At 37.9% G+C, this 19,127-nt stretch overlaps 1 protein-coding gene across 9 annotated transcripts in view; it reads right to left on the reverse strand.

Annotated features, from left to right (window-relative positions):
* The window catches only part of VPS13B (vacuolar protein sorting 13 homolog B), an 806,600-nt gene that overhangs the window by 182,365 nt on the left and 605,108 nt on the right, over positions 1–19,127 (reverse strand). For 8 of the 9 annotated variants that reach the window (XM_027561445.1, XM_027561448.1, XM_027561447.1 and 5 more), the window contains one exon: positions 1,876–2,271. In XM_027561445.1, coding sequence (XP_027417246.1) covers positions 1,876–2,271 — 396 coding nt within the window. The remainder of the gene's footprint in view (positions 1–1,875; positions 2,272–19,127) is intronic. The other variant, XM_027561449.1, reaches the window with a different exon arrangement.

Consider the following 19,127-nt stretch of genomic DNA (forward strand, 5'->3'; position numbering starts at 1 on the left):
ATAATTTATTATTATTTTGCCAACTTTGTTTTCTTTTTTTTTCGAGCATGCCATCACATTAAGCAGAAATGTAGATAAAACAGATTTGGTGTTTGTTACACTCATTCTAAAACTATTTCTATCCATATTAATTAAATGGCTAACTTCAATCTGATTGATTTGTTGATGCAAGTAACTACTTAAGAACATTTTCTGCACACTACAGATTATAGTTATATAAAGTATTTCTTAGTCAAGGGTATAGTTTCTACTGCATTTAACTAGATTTAAGAGTTATAACTATAAAAAGAATGGGGTACTAAAGGGAAAAACAAGTTACACAACCAGAATGCATCTACTACTTTGAAAAGGTCAGTGAGAAGATTTTAATTATATTTTAGAGAAACTTACTGAGAACAGACACTACTGAATATGAATAGCAAATGAATGAAACAAGAAATGAGGATGACTGAGCACAGTATATATTAAATGCTTTCATTCTACTTCAGTCCTAACCTTTCCTTGCTATGATTCAGGGACAACTGGAAAGATGTGGGAATGGTCCCAGTGTGGTCTGGATTGTAATTTATTTGTGGATAAATCAGACATTGCAGCCTTCAGTGCTTCATAGTCTTTCATTTACCATGGACCTTACATTTTTCATTTCTAACTTTTAAGACAATAAAAAAATACAGTGCTTTTAAGCTGGCTTGGTCACAAATACTTCTGGTAAGAAAGAAATAAATCATTTATTTTTTGGCCTAAAATTCATACTTCTCAACTACAAAACTGCTTCTTTATCTCGTCAACTACTGTGCCCAAACTGACTATACAATTAGTCCCAGCTGCCACTTTTTAGTAAGCAACTGAGTTGCATACAGTTTCAGGATTTACTTTATCCCCTATACTACCCCTCTAGCCCCACTTCTTCCCTCCAAATAAAAGTGGAAAAAATGTTTTCCTTTTGCTACTTTTACTTTCAGAGCAGAGTTTCTGGCTTCAGTGCACTGAACTTTAACAGTAGCAGTTTCTGTAATTGAAAATGGTTATTCCCCACTTTTACCTTGTTTTTCCTCTTCCTCTCCTCACATTCCTTCTACCTACTCTTTTTGATTCAGTGTGAAAAAGCACCAAACAATGTAGGCATGGTAACAAAAGAGGACAATGTAGATGTCACTGCCCATTAATTTCTCACCTCTCCACTCGTCAAGGACATTCAGTTGCCAGGTCCAGGCTCCTTTGCTCAGCTAGGCACTGAAGCAGGGCCTTTCCTTGCAGGTGTTGCTGTCTGAGAATCTTCAGTGGCACTGTCTCTGCAAAGTTGAACCTTGGCTTCTATTACTTTTGGTGTAGCATTTCTGCCACCAGAGCAATTTTTTTTTTTTTTAATAAATTGTTACCAATGACTTAATGGAGCACATCGGAATCACCTGTAGGGTTTGTTGGAAGACGTATTTCTGGGCGCCATGCCCAGAATTTCTGATTCAGTAGGTCAGTAGAGTCAGAATTTGCGTTTCTAACAAGCTCCCAGATGCTGCTGGTTCCGAGACTACACTTTGAAAGCTACTACTTGGATGGTTTGCAAAACCTGATGCTTACTCTGTTCTTCCACTACAGCTATGTTAGGTAAAAAGAAATTTGGGAATGAACAGTTTTAAAGAAGTCTGTAGGAACACGCCTGAAGAGGTAGACAAGAACACTTTGGGGCATAAAATACTTAGGCTTAAATAATTTGTTGTAGCACTTTCTTTAAAATAAGGCAAGAAACCAGAAATGTACCCATCTCTAATGGTTCTTGAAACTTTTTGCCCCTACATAACACAAACCTTCAACATTATGCAGTTTTAGATGTTAACAAGTCATTGACATCTCTCTTGCCCCTTTACTGTGACTTACCAGGTACTTTCTGCGCTGCTTTGACATTAAGGCTTCCACTGAGGGTGGATAAAGATGCCAACAGGCATGGTTTATTAGGATGGGGGACAGTTTCCACGGAGACCACAATCTGAGTAGTATGAACAGAAATTTTTTGAAAGCAGGAAATCGTTCTCCATATGTTTTCTTGAAATGGAATCTTTTGTGCTCCATCACCATGAACTTTAAGCTTGGATAACTTCCCACGGTAACATTTGGAGGCTGGAAGCGCATCCTTACTCAGCACAGTGTCTGACGGTGCTGAGGACGCTTTGCTGTCTACATTTTTTATCTTCTTCAAAAAATGGTTTATTTGATCCAACTTGGTAAAACTCAGGTTTGCTTTCAAAGGCTTTGATATATCCAAGTTGATGTCTGCTGTAGAAGTGAAAAGGGTAAGAAAATTACTGAAGCTCTCTTATTGCAAATAAGCCTTTACTTCCCTGTCAAACTCCTATTTCAGTTTCCCGACACCTGTACTGTGGACTCATTAGGATGCCAAGATGTTATAATTCTTTTACTTACCACCTATTCTTTCCATGTAGTTACTTGAAGGAACACTTTTCCTGCACTCCTCTCTTGCCTACATTCCTGTTCCAATCATGTGACTGTCTGTTCCTAAAGACTGAAGGCCACACATGGACATCTACCCTCTACCCTCTACTTGGAGGCAAAGTTGAGCAGCCTTTCCAGTTTGTTACTGGACTGACATTCTTCCTTCTGGGGTTAAAAGGACCTGCCTTAGTACCCAGCACAATGTTTGACACAAATACTGGTATTAACAAATAATCTGTCCAACTGATTAACTGAAGTAGCCTCCCCACCACTGTCTGATAAAGTATATACACAAAAACGTTTGTTTCTCCTCTTCAACCCGCTAAAACCCAGAAAAGTCCCTACATCTTTCCCTGTATTCTGTGTTGAACAAGTTTCAAATATCTCATCCAATGTAACCTGGGTAGACTGAGATCTCTTAAACTCCATTTTACATGTATCACACACCAGATGTCCTCCTTATCTGTCACTTAATCACCTGACATTAAGACGTTTCTGTTTTTGCATTCTCGCTTCCGTTTCTGTCATCAATAAGATGTAAGACTATACGGGTCGTGAGAGCAGAGTATGGCACCCATCTTTATACCCAGTGCCTGGCACAGTGCGTTTCTCATATGTATGTGTTCAGTAAATGGCTGAGTTTAACTGAACCTAATTAAGTATTCTTTTCACTGGAGCCTGATATAATACAAGACATAATCATAGATGAAGCTAGGAATAGCAAATTATCAAGCAGACAAAGCTCATATTCTGTTTTCAACAGGAGGACCTCTGTTCATCTTCTTCAGATTTCAGCACCTTAGAGTTTCCTCCTGGCTACCCAGGCTTGCGGGTACCATTCCTCTTGTGTGTCTTTCCTTGGGTTTCTTTAATCAGACTAAGCAAAATTCTGAGAGAACTGCTTCTAGCTAACTGTCCACTGGAAAGGGTCAGACAGTTGAGTCAACCTTCTGCAATATTAAAATATTCTCTGTTCCCTATATTTATTTAAGCAGGAAAAAAACACCCTAATTTAAAGAAATTATTTTTTAACATCTTTATTGACATATTAACTCACATATACATACAATTTACCTATTTAAAGTGTACAATTCAATAGTTCTTATTATACTCACAAGATTGTGTACTAATCACTACTATCTAATTCCAGAACATTATCACCACCAATGGGGGAAGAAATTCCCATGCCGTTTAGCAGTCCCTACTCGTTCCCCACTTCCAACCCTCAGGCAACCAATAAGCTAATTTCTATCTCTATAGATTGCCTATTCTGGACATTTCATATAAACTGAATCACATAAAATCCTGCTTTTTGTGTCTGGTTTCTTTCAGTTAACATAATAAAAATTTTTAAGGTTCATTTGTGTTGAATCATATGTCATCAGTACATCATTCCTTTTTTTATGACTAACTAATACTCCGTCATGTGGATATACTGTAGTATACTGCTTATTCATTATCAGTTTGTGGACATTTGGGTTGTTTCTACTTTTTGGTTATTAATGAATAATATTTCTGGGGCTTCCCAAGTAGTGCTAGTGGTAAAGAGCCCGCCTGCTAATGCAGGTAGACCGACATAAGAGACACAGGTTCGATCCCTGGGTGGACAAGATCCCCTGGAGTAGGGCACGAGAACCCACTCCAGTGGAGAATCCAATGGACAGAGGAGCCTGGTGGGCTCCAGTCCATAGGGTCACACAGAGTCAGACACGACTGAAGTGACTTAGCACACACGGATAATACTGCTATGAATGTTAATATGCAAATTTTTATATGAATGTTTTCAATTCTTTAAGGTATCTACCTAGAAGTGAAATTGCTGGGTTATATTTGATTACGGCAATCCTAGTGGGTGTGAAGTGGTATCCCATTGTGATTTTGATTTGTATTTTCTTAATGATTAATGTGGAGAAGGCAATGGCACCCCACTCCAGTACTCTTGCCTGGAAAATCCCATGGACGGAGGAGCCTGGTGGGCTGCAGTCCATGGGGTCGCTAAGAGTCAGACACGACTGAACGACTTCACTTTCACTTTTCACTTGCATGCATTGGAGTAGGAAATGGCAACCCACTCCAGTGTTCTTGCCTGGAGAATCCCAGGGACGGGGGAGCCTGGTAGGCTACCGTCTACGGGGTCACACAGTCGGACACGACCGAAGTGACTTAGCATAGCAATGATTAATGATGTTGAGCATTTTTTCATATGCTTATTGGTGATGTGTATATATTCTTAGAAAAATGTCTATCACCTTTGTTCATTTTTAAATTGGGTTTTTTGTCTTCTTCTTATTAAATAGTATGAGTCTTTTACATTGATAAATTCCAGATACAAGTTCCTATCAGATATAGGATTTGCAAATATTTTCTCCCATTCTGTGAATTGTCTTTTCAATTTCTGTGATTGTGTCATTTGCAGCACAAAAGATTTTAATTTTTGTGAAGTCCAACAGATTATTCTGCTTGAGCTTCTGGTGACATCAAAAAATCATTGCTTTATCCAAGGTGATAAAGATTCAGTTACGCTTTCTTTTACAAGTTGTATAGTTTTACCTTCTTACATTTAGGTCTATGCTGCTGCTGCTGCTAAGTTGCTTCAGTTGTGTCCGACTCTGTGCGACTCCATAGACAGCAGCCCACCAGGCTCCCCCGTCCCTGGGATTCTCCAGGAAAGAATACTGGAGTGGGTTGCCATTTCCTTTTCCAATTTAGGTCTATAATTACTCTCAAATTAACTTTTGTGTTTTGTGTGAGGTAGGGGTTCAACTTAAATTTTTTTTTGCATAGGGAAATCCAGTTATACCAGCATCATTTTTGAAAGGCATTATTTTTGACTTGCAGAACAGGTTGGTGGGCAAAATATTTTAGGGTACTGCATGATTCAAATGACTCATACATTGTCCTGCTCTGCCTGCAAAGTTTTTTATGTGGGCTTCTAAATTTTGTGACCTCGCAGAAAATAATACCACCTTTTACCACAATGAAAAAAATGAGCAATCTTAACAGATGATAGCAGCAACAGAAAAACTAAACAAAGCCAAAGTGGAAAGAAGACTCAGATACTGGGGCCAGAAGCTATCTGCTTTTGCCTGGATTTATGAGATTTAAACTAAGGGTCAGAAGTAGCCATAAAAACAATTCACTGACCTACTCAGGAGTTTGCCCAAATATCTACCTAATCAACTGCTGAGCCTAAGGGATCCACTTTCCCTGACTGTAGATTGGCAAAACATCCATAGAATGGTATGCATGAGAGCTGCTGAGTGCTATCTCAACATGGATTCTTGTATCTCAGATATGGTGGTCCCAGGGGCACAAGAAAAAACAAGAAAACCCAAACTATTTATCTTTGGTTATTTGCGTAACTTGTCCTTTTAGACTCTTTGAGTCATTTCTTCCCGAAAAACCTTTCTTGATCACTGTGGCGGACTGAGAGGCCTCTCATTCATTGCTTCCAGAATATTCTGATTGTGTCATCATCAGATATCTATTTATTTTTATAGCTACTGCTTAGAGTCCAGATAACTATGAGCTCCTGAAAAATAAGGGCTGTTCTACATCTTAATATTCTGAGTGCCTAGGTGGTGCTAGTGGTAAAGAACCCACCTGCCAGTGCAGGAGATGTAAAAGATGCGGGTTCAATCCCTGGGTAGGGAAGATTGCCTGGAGGAGGGCACATGGCAACCCACTCCAGTATTTTTGCCTGGAAAATCCCATGGACAGAGGAGCCTGGCAGGCTATAGTCCACGGGGTCACACAGAATTGGACATGACTGAAGTGACTTAGCATGCATGCACAAGTACAAAATGGATATTTAATGATGTAATGAAGGGGGGAAAAAAAAGGAATGGATTTTTTCTTCCTACTTAACTCCCACAGGCTCATCAAGTCAATTCATCCAGAACAATCCATCACATCCTCTCATTGTTGGTTCTTCTTGTTGTTTAGTCACTAAATTGTGTCCAACTCTTTTGTGACCCACTGGACGACAGCCCGCCAGGCTTCTCTGTCCATGGGAATTCCTCTCACACATGCTATGTTCTCTGTCTCATTTAATAACTCTAATCTACCAACTGGCTCAAATAAAAAAATCTGACTTTTTGACTCATTTCATTCCCTCTTTTCCTGGTCCAAATCTACTCAATGATTAAGTTCTGTCAATTTTATTTCCAAAATAATTGCCTGAATCCAATCTCTTTCTCTCCAGCATTCCAACCACTCCCCATTTTTTCCCCTTCATGCCTTTGATATTCTTCAGCTAATATAAAGCCTCCTAAAGGTTTCTCTGTCTAGACCGATTCCTGTTAATCCAGGCTACGGAGTAATTTACAAATGATTTGTTTCAAATGTGATCCTGACTGGTTTACTATTGCTTAAAACTGTGTAATGGCTTTTACTTATGGGATAGAAGATGAAGCTCCTTAGAATGGAAAAAAAAGATCCTGCCTTTTCTTATCCACAGCCATTGCCTGCCTCAAATATTAAAGCTCCAGAAATATCAATGAGTTTACAGAGCCCACATCCCCCAGCCCGTGCGATGTCATACCATTAGGCCTTTGATCACATCGCTCCTTGGTCTAATGTACCTTTTCTTTGCCTAATGCCTAATCTCCAGGAAAATGCTCAACATTTTCTCCAAGTTGTTCCACAAAGCTGGTCCTACATAAGTATCTTTTGTGAGATTATGTCTCCCACCAATAGAGAAGATCCTTGAGTATACATTTTTCATCTTTAATACCTAGTGTTGGGCCTCAAACTCAGCATGAAGCATTTATTTGGTCACTTCGTGTTGGAGCACGCCAGAACTCTCTAATCTGGTTCTGTGGGAGGCAGAATTCTGAAGATGACCCCCTTCTGTCAAGATTCCTATCCCCTGGTTATTGACTCAAACACTAAGCCAGGTACTGCTGTGCTGGAAGGGATTTTATAGGTGTGATAAACATTCCAGGTAAATTGAATTTAAGCCCAAGATTACCTGGTGGGCTGATCTATTACTCGAGCCTCTTACAAAGTACAAGGAAGAGGCAGAAGGGGAAGTCAAGAGAGATTTGAAATGGGTCTATGATCTGTCATTGCTAGTTTGAGGATAGTAGGGATCATGTGAGAAGAAAAGGGTGCCCTAGAGGTGAGGGATGGTGGCACTGGGCACCACTAACAAGGAATTAGGGACCTGAGTCCTACCACCACAGGAAGTGGATTATACAACAGATGCAATGAGTTTGGAAGTGGAATCTTCCACAGAGCTTCTAGATTAGAGCCCAGCCGAACTGACATCTTGATTTTGGTTTTGTAAGATTCTGAGCAGAGAATACAGCTAAATTCAAATGGACTTCTGACCTAGAGGATTGAGACAATAAGTTTGCGTTGCCATAAGCCACTGTATTTGTGGTAATTTGTAATTCATCAATAGAAAACCAATACAAATTCCATATGCTAATATGGAGTATTTCCAGTTTCTAATGTGATTATAAATTAAGTTTCAAGGCCTAGGAATGTTTGCCCTAGTTTCTTTTACCTTTTCCCTCCAAAGCAAAAAATTCTAATATAGTTTGCTTTTTCTCTTTGTTAGTTGCCAACTCCTTTTCTTTAAATATTATTTCAGGGTTCCAGGAAAGATGGAACTATAACATCTGGAGATATTACAGCTTAAAAAAAAAAAACCTACAAAGAGCAGCTATTTGAAGACTCTGAAAAGTAAATCGTAACAGGTAGATTGGCGAAGATGACTAAATTTCAAAATACCACCAAAATGGTTTGTTTTTTCTGGCAATATTCTATAGTCTGGGGCAGCCAAAAACCTGAAGGTGGGCATCAGGTGTGGATAGAGGGAGTAGTCAGAAAAAGCCTCTATTTCTGGCTTCAGTAATGGGAAGGGAATTCCTAATGCCCGTAGGGACTATGAAGATCCCTCATTTTTTTCTTCTTATTCTTGTACCACAGAAAATAGGAGACCATATATATACTTAAATCCATTTTATGAACCTACCATTACTGATACCAAAACCAGACAAAGGTAACAAAAGACAACTACAGACTAGTATAGTATCCTTTAATTTCCCAAAGCAGTATCAAGAACAGTCCACATACATCATCATTAGGAATTAGAACAGTACAAATAAAAGTGACAATGAGATATCTACTAGAATGGTTAAAATACAAAAAAAAACACTGACAATATAAGCTGCTGGAGATGATACGGAACTGGTGGGACCCTCATACATTGCTGGCGTAATGTCAAATGATACAGGCAATTTGGAAACATTTTAGTAGTTTCTTGTGTGTGTGTGTGTGTTATTCACTCAGTCGTGTCCACCTTTTAGTGACCCCCATGTATAGCACCCTGCCAAGCTCCTCTGTCCATGGAATTCTCCAGGCAAGAATACTGGAGTGGGTAGCCATTCCCCTCTCCAGGCAATCTTCCTGACCCTGGGATCAAACTTAGGTCTTCTGTACTGCAGGCAGATTCTTTACTGTCTGAGCCACCAGAGAAGCCCCTTCTTAAGACTTATATGACCCACCAATTCCAAGCCTAGGTATTTATCATAGAGGAATGAAACTTATAATCACATAACTACTTGTACACAAATGTTTAAAGTAGCTATATTCATAATCACCAAAATTGGAAACAACTTCTATGCCCTTCAATGGATGAATTCTTATATGGCACATCTATAAAATGGAACACTACTCAGCAATGAAAAGGAATGTACTACTGACAGATGCAACAAATCTCAAGGATAGATGTGACTTAAAGAAGCTAGTCTGAAAAGGTTACATGCTGTATGATTAGATTTGTATGACATTCTCAAAAAGACAAGACAAATAAAAATCCTAAAGTGACGGACAGCAGTAATTATCAGAGATTGGGGCTTAGGGGCGGAGAAGGCAATGGCACCCCACTCCAGCACTCCTGCCTGGCAAATCCCATGGACGGAGGAGCCTGGAAGACTGCAGTCCATGGGGTCCGCCAAGAGTCGGACACGACTGAGCGACTTCACTTTCTCTTTGCACTTTCATGCTTTGGAGAAGGAAATGGCAACCCACTCCAGTGTTCTTGCCTGGAGAATCCCAGGGACAGGGGAGCCTGGTGGGTTGCTGTCTATGGGGTCGCACAGAGTTGGACACGACTGAAGTGACTTAGCAGCAGCAGTAGCAGGGCTTAGGGGCAAGTGTGATTACAAAGGACTACCATGAGAATTTAAGGTGGCAGAACTGTTCTGTATCTTGACTGTGGTAGTGGTTACATGAATCTATTCATGTATTAGAATTCACAGAACTATGTACCAATGAAGGACATTTTAATTTTTTTCTCTTTTATTTAAAAAATAAAAAAGAAACAAAATTCTTTCAATGACTTTGTCATATGCATGACAGGACAGTTTTTTCCACCCCCTTTACTTTTTACCCTCACATGTAAAGGGCTGGACTGTGTGTGCCCTTATGTCTAGGGGAGGCCCACTTTAGACCTAAGTGTTAACCACCTGTGTACTGGGCCAGTTTTTCAGGTTTACTTTCCATTCTCCATGGCCCTTCCAACAGTGTAGTAGAACACCTACACTAACACCTTTAATGGTGAGATCAGGGTGCCCTTTCTGCAGAAGGTGAAAAAGACACAATGCTACTCCTAAATGTTACAGAAGCCATAGGATAATTTCTAATCTTACTGACACCAAATACTGTGGCACATGAAAATTAGAGGCTTTAATTAAATAGCGAGACTAGAATCAGTTAAACCAGTAAAACTGAAAAGCACAGGTCAGTTTGGCACCATCTCAAGTAGTTTCATTAGGAAAGAGAATATAGTCCTTCCTAGGTCATGGCTCATATTACAAAATAAGTTTTAAAAGAAGGTTCTTTTTTATCAGTAGAAGTCAAATGCTGATAATTCAGAAAAATAAATGTGTATTAAAAGCTAGAAGCTAAATGTGTATAAAAAGCTAATCATATTTGTGAATTTCAACTATGAATCTATTTGAGTTACATTATCAACCTTATTCTACCAAATATGAACTTTAAAAAGTTTAAAAATCAGAAAGATCAATTTCCCAAAGCAACATCAATAATAGCTCACAATATTTATTCAGTACAAGTTTAACAGCTCAAAATGGGTTAAACTTTTTGCGCTGTCTCCTGCATCTTCTGCACTGCAGGCGGATTCTTTATCACTGAGCCACGGGAGAAGCTACATACAAAGCAGTCTACGCACAAAGCACAAGACAAGTGTTATGTTAACTTTTTGTAAGAGACGACTAGATATTGAAAAGATTTAAATAATTTCCATTTTAGATGGTTTCTGTATGTCTGTCTGCATACAGTGCAACCTTTATGCATGGTTGCCCTCCGCTGGCCCACAAAGTCCCCCACTCTCAGCCCCCCAGAGCTGGAGTGTTGAACCACATTCTTTGCAAAACAAGCCTGTTCTATGTATAAACAGAGGAACTAGGGCAGTCCATTGGACAAGTCAGACAATACTGCAGGTCAAGAGCCCCCAAAGCAGAGCTTACAATGAAGCTATTCCTTTCAAAGTACCAGGTCCACGAAGAGATCTGTAGCATGTACCAGAGTGAGAAACACCACAAATGCAACAGCACTCTTTACTGCTTATGAAGTCCATCAACATGTGTGACTCCTTCAACTAAAATCACAAGCTCACTGTCACATCTGATAATTAAACAGATGTGTAGTGTTATTTCTATTTCCTAGTATAGAATTAGACTTTGACATCCTTTAACTAGTCAGGTACTTTTGGGGGTAGAAAATTACTGTCATTATTATAAATATTTGTAGTTTCATAATGGTAGGAAAACTTATTTTTATAAATGGGAAAACTATGCAAAAAATCTGGTATTTTAAATAAAAAATTGAACAATGATTTTCTCATCTTTTATACTTTTAAAAAATGATGAAAAACATTATCTTCACTATTAAGATGAAAACATTAAAGAAATGGACTATAAAAGTTTTACTCAAAAGACACAGTTGTAACTATATAAAATGATGATTTACAAGAACTGGAAATATAACTAGATAAAGAACCAGGCATAGATTGTTAATGTGAATTTTATTCCACATTTATCCAATTATTATCAGATTCTTGTTTTAAAGGGTTTAGAATTTTTTTTCTAATCCTCAATGAACTTTAATAAATGGATTATTTTTAATGTTTAGATTTTAAGAATGTGTAGTAATAGTGAATTTCCCAGCTGAGTCATCCATTTTTCTGCCAGATCTAATTTCTCACCATCTCCAGAACACATTCTATATCTTTAAGTTACCAAGTAAACCCATGCCTGTCAATTATTAGACCTTAATTACCCTTCAAAACTTTCCTAAAGCTACCAGGAAACAGAATGATGGAATGATTATTGAGTTAAAAGGAGATTAGACAAATACAAATAAATTATACTTATTTTATGCTTCCATCACCCTAGGAGATGACTTAATAGGGAAAGGAAAAGAATCATATTGTAATAATGAAATCAGAGAGGGAATTCAAGCCCCAGAGGTGATTCCCCTAAGTTTATGTTAAAGCACACCTTGTGGGGGAGCAAACACCAACTGGAAAAGTTTCCTGAAAACTGTTCCAGCTATTTTCTCATTTAAAATGTTCCAACTTTACTTGACCCATTAGTCATCATATTACTTACATTTATGATGTATTTTGAAATCTATTACCCAAAACCCAATGGATTCAATATGGCTTGTTATACCCAAATCATAACATTTATGAAAGAAAAAATTCTTTGTTAAGTGCTTCTTCCTTTGGAATTTTATTTGTAAAAGACAACTTTTTTTTTTTAAGACAAGTTGGGCTTGTGAGGAAAACAAGTCAGCGGCCATGGTGGCTATGTACAGACATAGGAATGACTGCCCCCCTCCACCACAGTAAATACAAATCAAAGAACAAATATTTAATCAAACTTGACTTTATGTGTTATTGTAACTCTAAATATTTTTTATTATTAGGTCATGGTTCATAGTACACTTCTTTTTCTTAGTCAGCAATTCAAATTCAGATTTTTGTTAGTGTTCAAGTAAAGGTATTCATGATGATAATGGACAGTGGAGACTGAGTATTCACAGGTGTGAGAGCTAGAAAACTTGGAAATCTGCCCTTGACAATGAGATCAACATGTTTTCATTGAAGGTGTGAAGTGTAAAGATCTCAGTGGTGGCAGACATAAGTGTGTCAGTTAACAGTGGTACACCAAATGGAACTGGTTGTAGGCTGACACATGCACCGCTGAGGAGCCTCAGAGACATGACTGACACATGCCCTTGGGTCAGCCAGCAGCAGTTCATTGTGCTTATCACTGCGAACTGGGCATCATTATTACTAGCATAATTGCTCATGTACATATTCTTATCATCAAGCATTGACTTTTTTTTTGACTATACTGTCCTACCCCAAAAAATCACAACACAAAAGTTCTGATTAAAGGGTAAATGAATGGGTTTTCTAAAATGAATTTATCAAACTGAGCTCATCTAAATGAGCTTCTCTCCCTCTAAGTAGCTATCATAGAACACTAAGTACATTCCATTACTCCAATCATTGTGGCAGTGTTTTTGGTACTCATTTCCTTTTTTTTTCTTCCTGTTTTCAATGATGGCATATACTCATCCTTGGAGACAGCATATCTGAATTTTAGGAACAGCCAAATGTTTTGATACAAGGAAGCAAAGATTCCAGACTGAGGAAAGATTAAAACATAGAGAAGCCAATTTATAGAGACTACAACTGCCAATGAGGAGACAATTTGAGCATTATTAAAAAATAACGAATTCAGAGTAACAGCAAATAACAACTATTGATAAATGGCCAACAAGGGAATATTTAGAAAATTAACTAATTTCTCCCCAGTTTTATTGATATATGATTGACAAATAAAATTGTAAGATATTTAATCTGTACACTATGATGATTGATGTACACTATATACTGCAAAAAAGTTCCCCCCCATCTGGAAAACCAAATTTATTTTTTTTAATGGGTAAATAAAGGGAAAGAAGTAAGCATTTATCCTACCTTTCTTAGGTAAACAGTTCTACTAAGCAATCGAATTAAAATGTTAGTTTGCAACCTCCAATGACTTTACGTATTTAGCGTCCGTAACTATTAACATCACAAGAAGAAACCTTTAGACATTATGTGACTCCTGATGGAACAATATAAAACCTTTTATAAAACAGTCTTGCTAAAAATAAATAAATAAAATAAACAACCTGAATCAGATTGAGCCATCTACAGGTTTATATGCAGGAAATATACAGAATAGGGACAGACAAAATTCAAACTGTGTAAAATTTACATGATAACTGACTTGGTTTCTTTAATATATTTGAATCATGCTCCCTGACTTCGGACTATAGTACAAAGCTACAGTAATCAAAACAGTATAGTACTGACACAAAAAGAGACACATAGACCAACGGAACAGGATAGAAAGCTCAGAAGTAAACCTATGCATTTATGGTCAATCTAAGATAAAGGAGGTAAGAACATACACTATGGAGAAAAGACAGTCTGGGAAAAGTGCACAGCTGTGTAAAAGAATGAAATTAGAGCACTCTCTAACACCATATATAAAAATAAACTCCAAATGGATCCAGTTCAGTTCAGTTAAGTCACTCAGTTGTGTCTGACTCTTTGTGACCCAATGACGCCAGGCCTCCCTGTCCATCACGAACTCCCGGAGTTCACTCAAACTCACGTCCATTGAGTCAGTGATGCCATCCAGCCACCTTATCCTCTGTTGTCCCCTTCTCCTGCCCTCATCCCTCCCAGCATCAGGGTTTTTTCCAGTGAGTCAACTCTTCACATGAGGTGGCCAAAGTATTGGAGTTTCAGCTTTAGCATCAGCCCTTCCAAGGAACACCCAGGGCTGATCTCCTTCAGAATGGACTGGTTGGATCTCCTTGCAGTCCAAGGGACTCTCAAGAGTCTTCTCCAACACCACAGTTCAAAAGCATCAATTCTTCGGTGTTCAGCTTTCTTCACAGTCCAACTCTCACATCCATACACGACCACTGGAAAAACCATAGCCTTGACTAGATGGATGTTTGTTGGCAAAGTAATGTCTTTGCTTTTGAATATGCTATCGAGTAGCGTCTTTTAATTTCATGGCTGCAGTCACCATCTGTAGTGATTTTGGAGCCCCCCAAAATAAAGTCTGACACTGTTTCCACTGTTTCCCCATCTATTTTCCATGAAGTGATGGGACCAGATGCCATGATCTTCGTTTTCTGAATGTTGAGCTTTAAGCCAACTTTTTCACTCTCCTCTTTCACTTTCATCAAGAGGCTTTTTAGTTCCTCTTCACTTTCTGCCAAAAGGGTGGTGTCATCTGCATATCTGAGGTTATTGATATTTCTCCCGGCAATCTTGATTCCAGCTTGTGCTTCTTCCAGTCCAGCGTTTCTCATGATGTACTCTGCATAGAAGTTAAATAAGCAGGGTGACAATATACAGCCTTGACGAACTCCTTTTCCTATTTGGAACCAGTCTGTTGTTCCATGTCCAGTTCTAACTGTTGTTTCCTGACCTGCATACAGGTTTCTCAAGAGGCAGGTCAGGTGGTCTGGTATTCCCTTCTCTTTCAGAATTTTCCACAGTTTATTGTGATCCATACAGTCAAAGGCTTTGGCATAGTCAATAATGCAGAAATATATGTTTTTCTGGAACTCTCTTGTTTTTTCCATGATCCAGCAGATGTTGGCAATTTGATCTCTGGTTTCTCTGCCTTTTCTAAAACCAGCTTGAACATCTGGAAGTTCATGGTTCACGTATTGCTTAAGCCTGGCTTGGAGAATTTTGAGCATTACTTTGCTAGCGTGTGACATGAGTGCAATGGTTGGTTTTTGAGCATTTTTTGGGATTGGAATATAAACGGACCTTTTCCAGTCCTGTGGCCACTACTGAGTTTTCCAAATTTGCTGGCATATTGAGTGCAGCACTTTCACAGCATCATCTTTTAGGATTTGAAATAGCTCAACTGGAATTAAAGACCTAAATATGAGACTGGGCACTATAAAACCCTTAGAGGGAAACATAGCCAGAACACTCTTTTACATAAATCATAGCAATATTTTTGGGATCTGTTTCCAAGAAAAACAGAAACAAAGGCAAAAATAAACAAATGGGACCTAGTTAACTTAAAAGCTTTTGTACATCAAAGGAAAGGATAAACAAAACAACCTATGAACGGGAGAAAATATTTGCAAATGATGTAATCAATAAGGGTTTAAGTTCCAAAACATAAAAACAGCTCATACAATTCATGTTGAAAAACCAAGCAACCCAATCAAAAAACAGGAATACCTAAATAGACATTTCTCCAAAATTAACAAGGAAACACAAACGTTAAACGATACAATAGACCAGTTAGACCTAATTGATATCTATAGGTCACTTCATCCCAAATCAATGAATTTCACCTTTTTCTCAAGTGCACATGGAACCTTCTCCAGGATAGATTACATCCTGAACCATAAATCTAGCCTTGGAAAATTCAAAAAAATAGAAATCATTCCAAGCATTTTTTCTGACCACAATGCAGTAAGATTAGATCTCAATTACAGGAGAAAAACTATTAAAAATTCCAACATATGGAGGCTGAACAACACACTGCTGAATAACCAACAAATCACAGAAGAAATCAAAAAAGAAATCAAAATTTGCATAGAAACTAATGAAAATGAAAACACAACAACCCAAAACCTATGGGACACGGTAAAAGCAGTCCTAAGGGGAAAGTTCATAGCAATACAGGCATACCTCAAGTAACAAGAAAAAAGTCAAATAAATAACCTAACTCTACACCTAAAGCAATTAGAAAAGGAAGAAATGAAGAACCCCAGGGTTAGTAGAAGGAAAGAAATCTTAAAAATTAGGGCAGAAATAAATGCAAAAGAAACAAAAGAGACCATAGCAAAAATCAACAAAGCCAAAAGCTGGTTCTTTGAAAGGATAAATAAAATTGACAAACCATTAGCCAGACTCATCAAGAAACAAAGGGAGAAAAATCAAATCAATAAAATTAGAAATGAAAATGGAGAGATCACAACAGACAACACAGAAATACAAAGGATCATAAGAGACTACTATCAACAATTATATTCCAATAAAATGGACAGTGTGGAAGAAATGGACAAATTCTTAGAAAAGTACCACTTTCCAAAACTGGACCAGGAAGAAATAGAAAATCTTAACAGATCCATCACAAGCACAGAAATTGAAACTGTAATCAAAAATGTTCCAGCAAACAAAAGCCCAGGTCCGGACGGCTTCACAGCTGAATTCTACCAAAAATTTAGAGAAGAGCTAACACCTATCCTGCTCAAACTCTTCCAGAAAATTGCAGAGGAAGGTAAACTTCCAAATTCATTCTATGAGGCCACCATCACCCTAATACCAAAACCTGACAAAGATGCCACAAAAAAAGAAAACTACAGGCCAATATCACTGATGAACATAGATGCAAAAATCCTTAACAAAATTCTAGCAATCAGAATCCAACAACACATTAGAAAGATCATACACCATGACCAAGTGGGCTTTATCCCAGGGATGCAAGGATTCTTCAATATCCACAAATCAATCAATGTAATACACCACATTAACAAATTGAAAAATAAAAACCATATGATTATCTCAATAGATGCAGAGAAAGCCTTTGACAAAATTCAACATCCATTTATGATAAAAACTCTCCAGAAAGCAGGAATAGAAGGAACATACCTCAACATAATAAAAGCTATATATGACAAACCCACAGCAAACATGATCCTCAATGGTGAAAAATTGAAAGCATTTCCTCTAAAGACCGGAACAAGACAAGGGTGCCCACTTTCACCATTACTATTCAACATAGTTTTGGAAGTTCTGGCCACAGCAATCAGAGCAGAAAAAGAAATAAAAGGAATCCAAATTGGAAAAGAAGAAGTAAAAGTCTCACTGTTTGCAGATGACATGATCCTCTACATAGAAAACCCTTAAGACTCCACCAGAAAACTGCTAGAACTAATCAATGATTATAGTAAAGTTGCAGGATATAAAATCAACACACAGAAATCCCTTGCATTCCTATACACTAATAATGAGAAAACAGAAAGAGAAATTAAGGAAACAATTCATTCACCATTGCAACGGAAAGAATAAAATACTTAGGAATATATCTACCTAAAGAAACTAAAGACCTATATATAGAAAACTATAAAACACTGGTGAAAGAAATCAAAGAGGACACTAATAGATGGAGAAATATACCATGTTCATGGATTGGAAGAATCAATATAGTGAAAATGAGTATACTACCCAAAGCAATTTATAGATTCAATGCAATCCCTATCAAGCTACCAATGGTATTCTTCACAGAGCTAGAACAAATAATTTCACAATTTGTATGGAAATACAAAAAACCTCGAAAGCCAAAGCTATCTTGAGAAAGAAGAATGGAACTGGAGGAATCAACCTACCTGACTTCAGGCTCTACTACAAAGCCACAGTTATCAAGACAGTATGGTACTGGCACAAAGACAGAAATATTGATCAATGGAACAAAATAGAAAGCCCGAGATAAATCCACGCACATATGGACACCTTATCTTTGACAAAGGAGGCAAGAATATACGATGGATTAAAGACAATCTCTTTAACAAGTGGTGCTGGGAAAACTGGTCAACCACTTGTAAAAGAATGAAACTAGAACACTTTCTAACACCATACACAAAAATAAACTCAAAATGGATTAAAGATCTAAACATAAGACCAGAAACTATAAAACTCCTAGAAGAGAACATAGGCCAAACACTCTCCGACATACATCACAGTAGGATCCTCTATGACCCACCTCCAAGAATATTGGAAATAAAAGCAAAAATAAACAAATGGGACCTAATTAACCTTAAAGCCTTCTGCACATCAAAGGAAACTATTAGCAAGGTGAAAAGGCAGCCTTCAGAATGGGAGAAAATAATAGCAAATGAAGCAACTGACAAACAACTAATCTCAAAAATATACAAGCAACTCCTACAGCTCAACTCCAGAAAAATAAATGACCCAATCAAAAAATGGGCCAAAGAACTAAATAGACATTTCTCTGAAGAAGACATACAGATGGCTAACAAACACATGAAAAGATGCTCAACGTCACTCATTATCAGAGAAATGCAAATCAAAACCACCATGAGCTACCATTTCAAGCCAGTCAGAATGGCTGCGATCCAAAAGTCTACAAGCAATAAATGCTGGAGAGGGTGTGGAGAAAAGGGAACTCTCTTACACTGTTGGTGGGAATGCAAACTAGTACAGCCACTATGGAGAACAGTGTGGAGATTCCTTAAAAAACTGGAAATAGAACTGCCTTATGATCCAGCAATCCCACTGCTGGGCATACACACTGAGGAAACCGGAAGGGAAAGAGACACGTGTACCCCAATGTTCATCGCAGCACTGTTTATAATAGCCAGGACATGGAAGCAACCTAGATGCCCATCAGCAGATGAATGGATAAGAAAGCTGTGGTATTTATACACAATGGAGTATTACTCAGCCATTAAAAAGAATACATTTGAATCAGTTCTAATGAGATGGATGAAACTGGAACCTATTATACAGAGTGAAGTAAGCCAGAAAGAAAAACACCAATACAGTATACTAACGCATATATATGGAATTTAGA

Source organism: Bos indicus x Bos taurus, chromosome 14 (genome assembly GCF_003369695.1).
Source record: "Bos indicus x Bos taurus breed Angus x Brahman F1 hybrid chromosome 14, Bos_hybrid_MaternalHap_v2.0, whole genome shotgun sequence".
In the NCBI taxonomy this organism is placed as follows: Eukaryota; Metazoa; Chordata; class Mammalia; order Artiodactyla; family Bovidae; genus Bos; species Bos indicus x Bos taurus.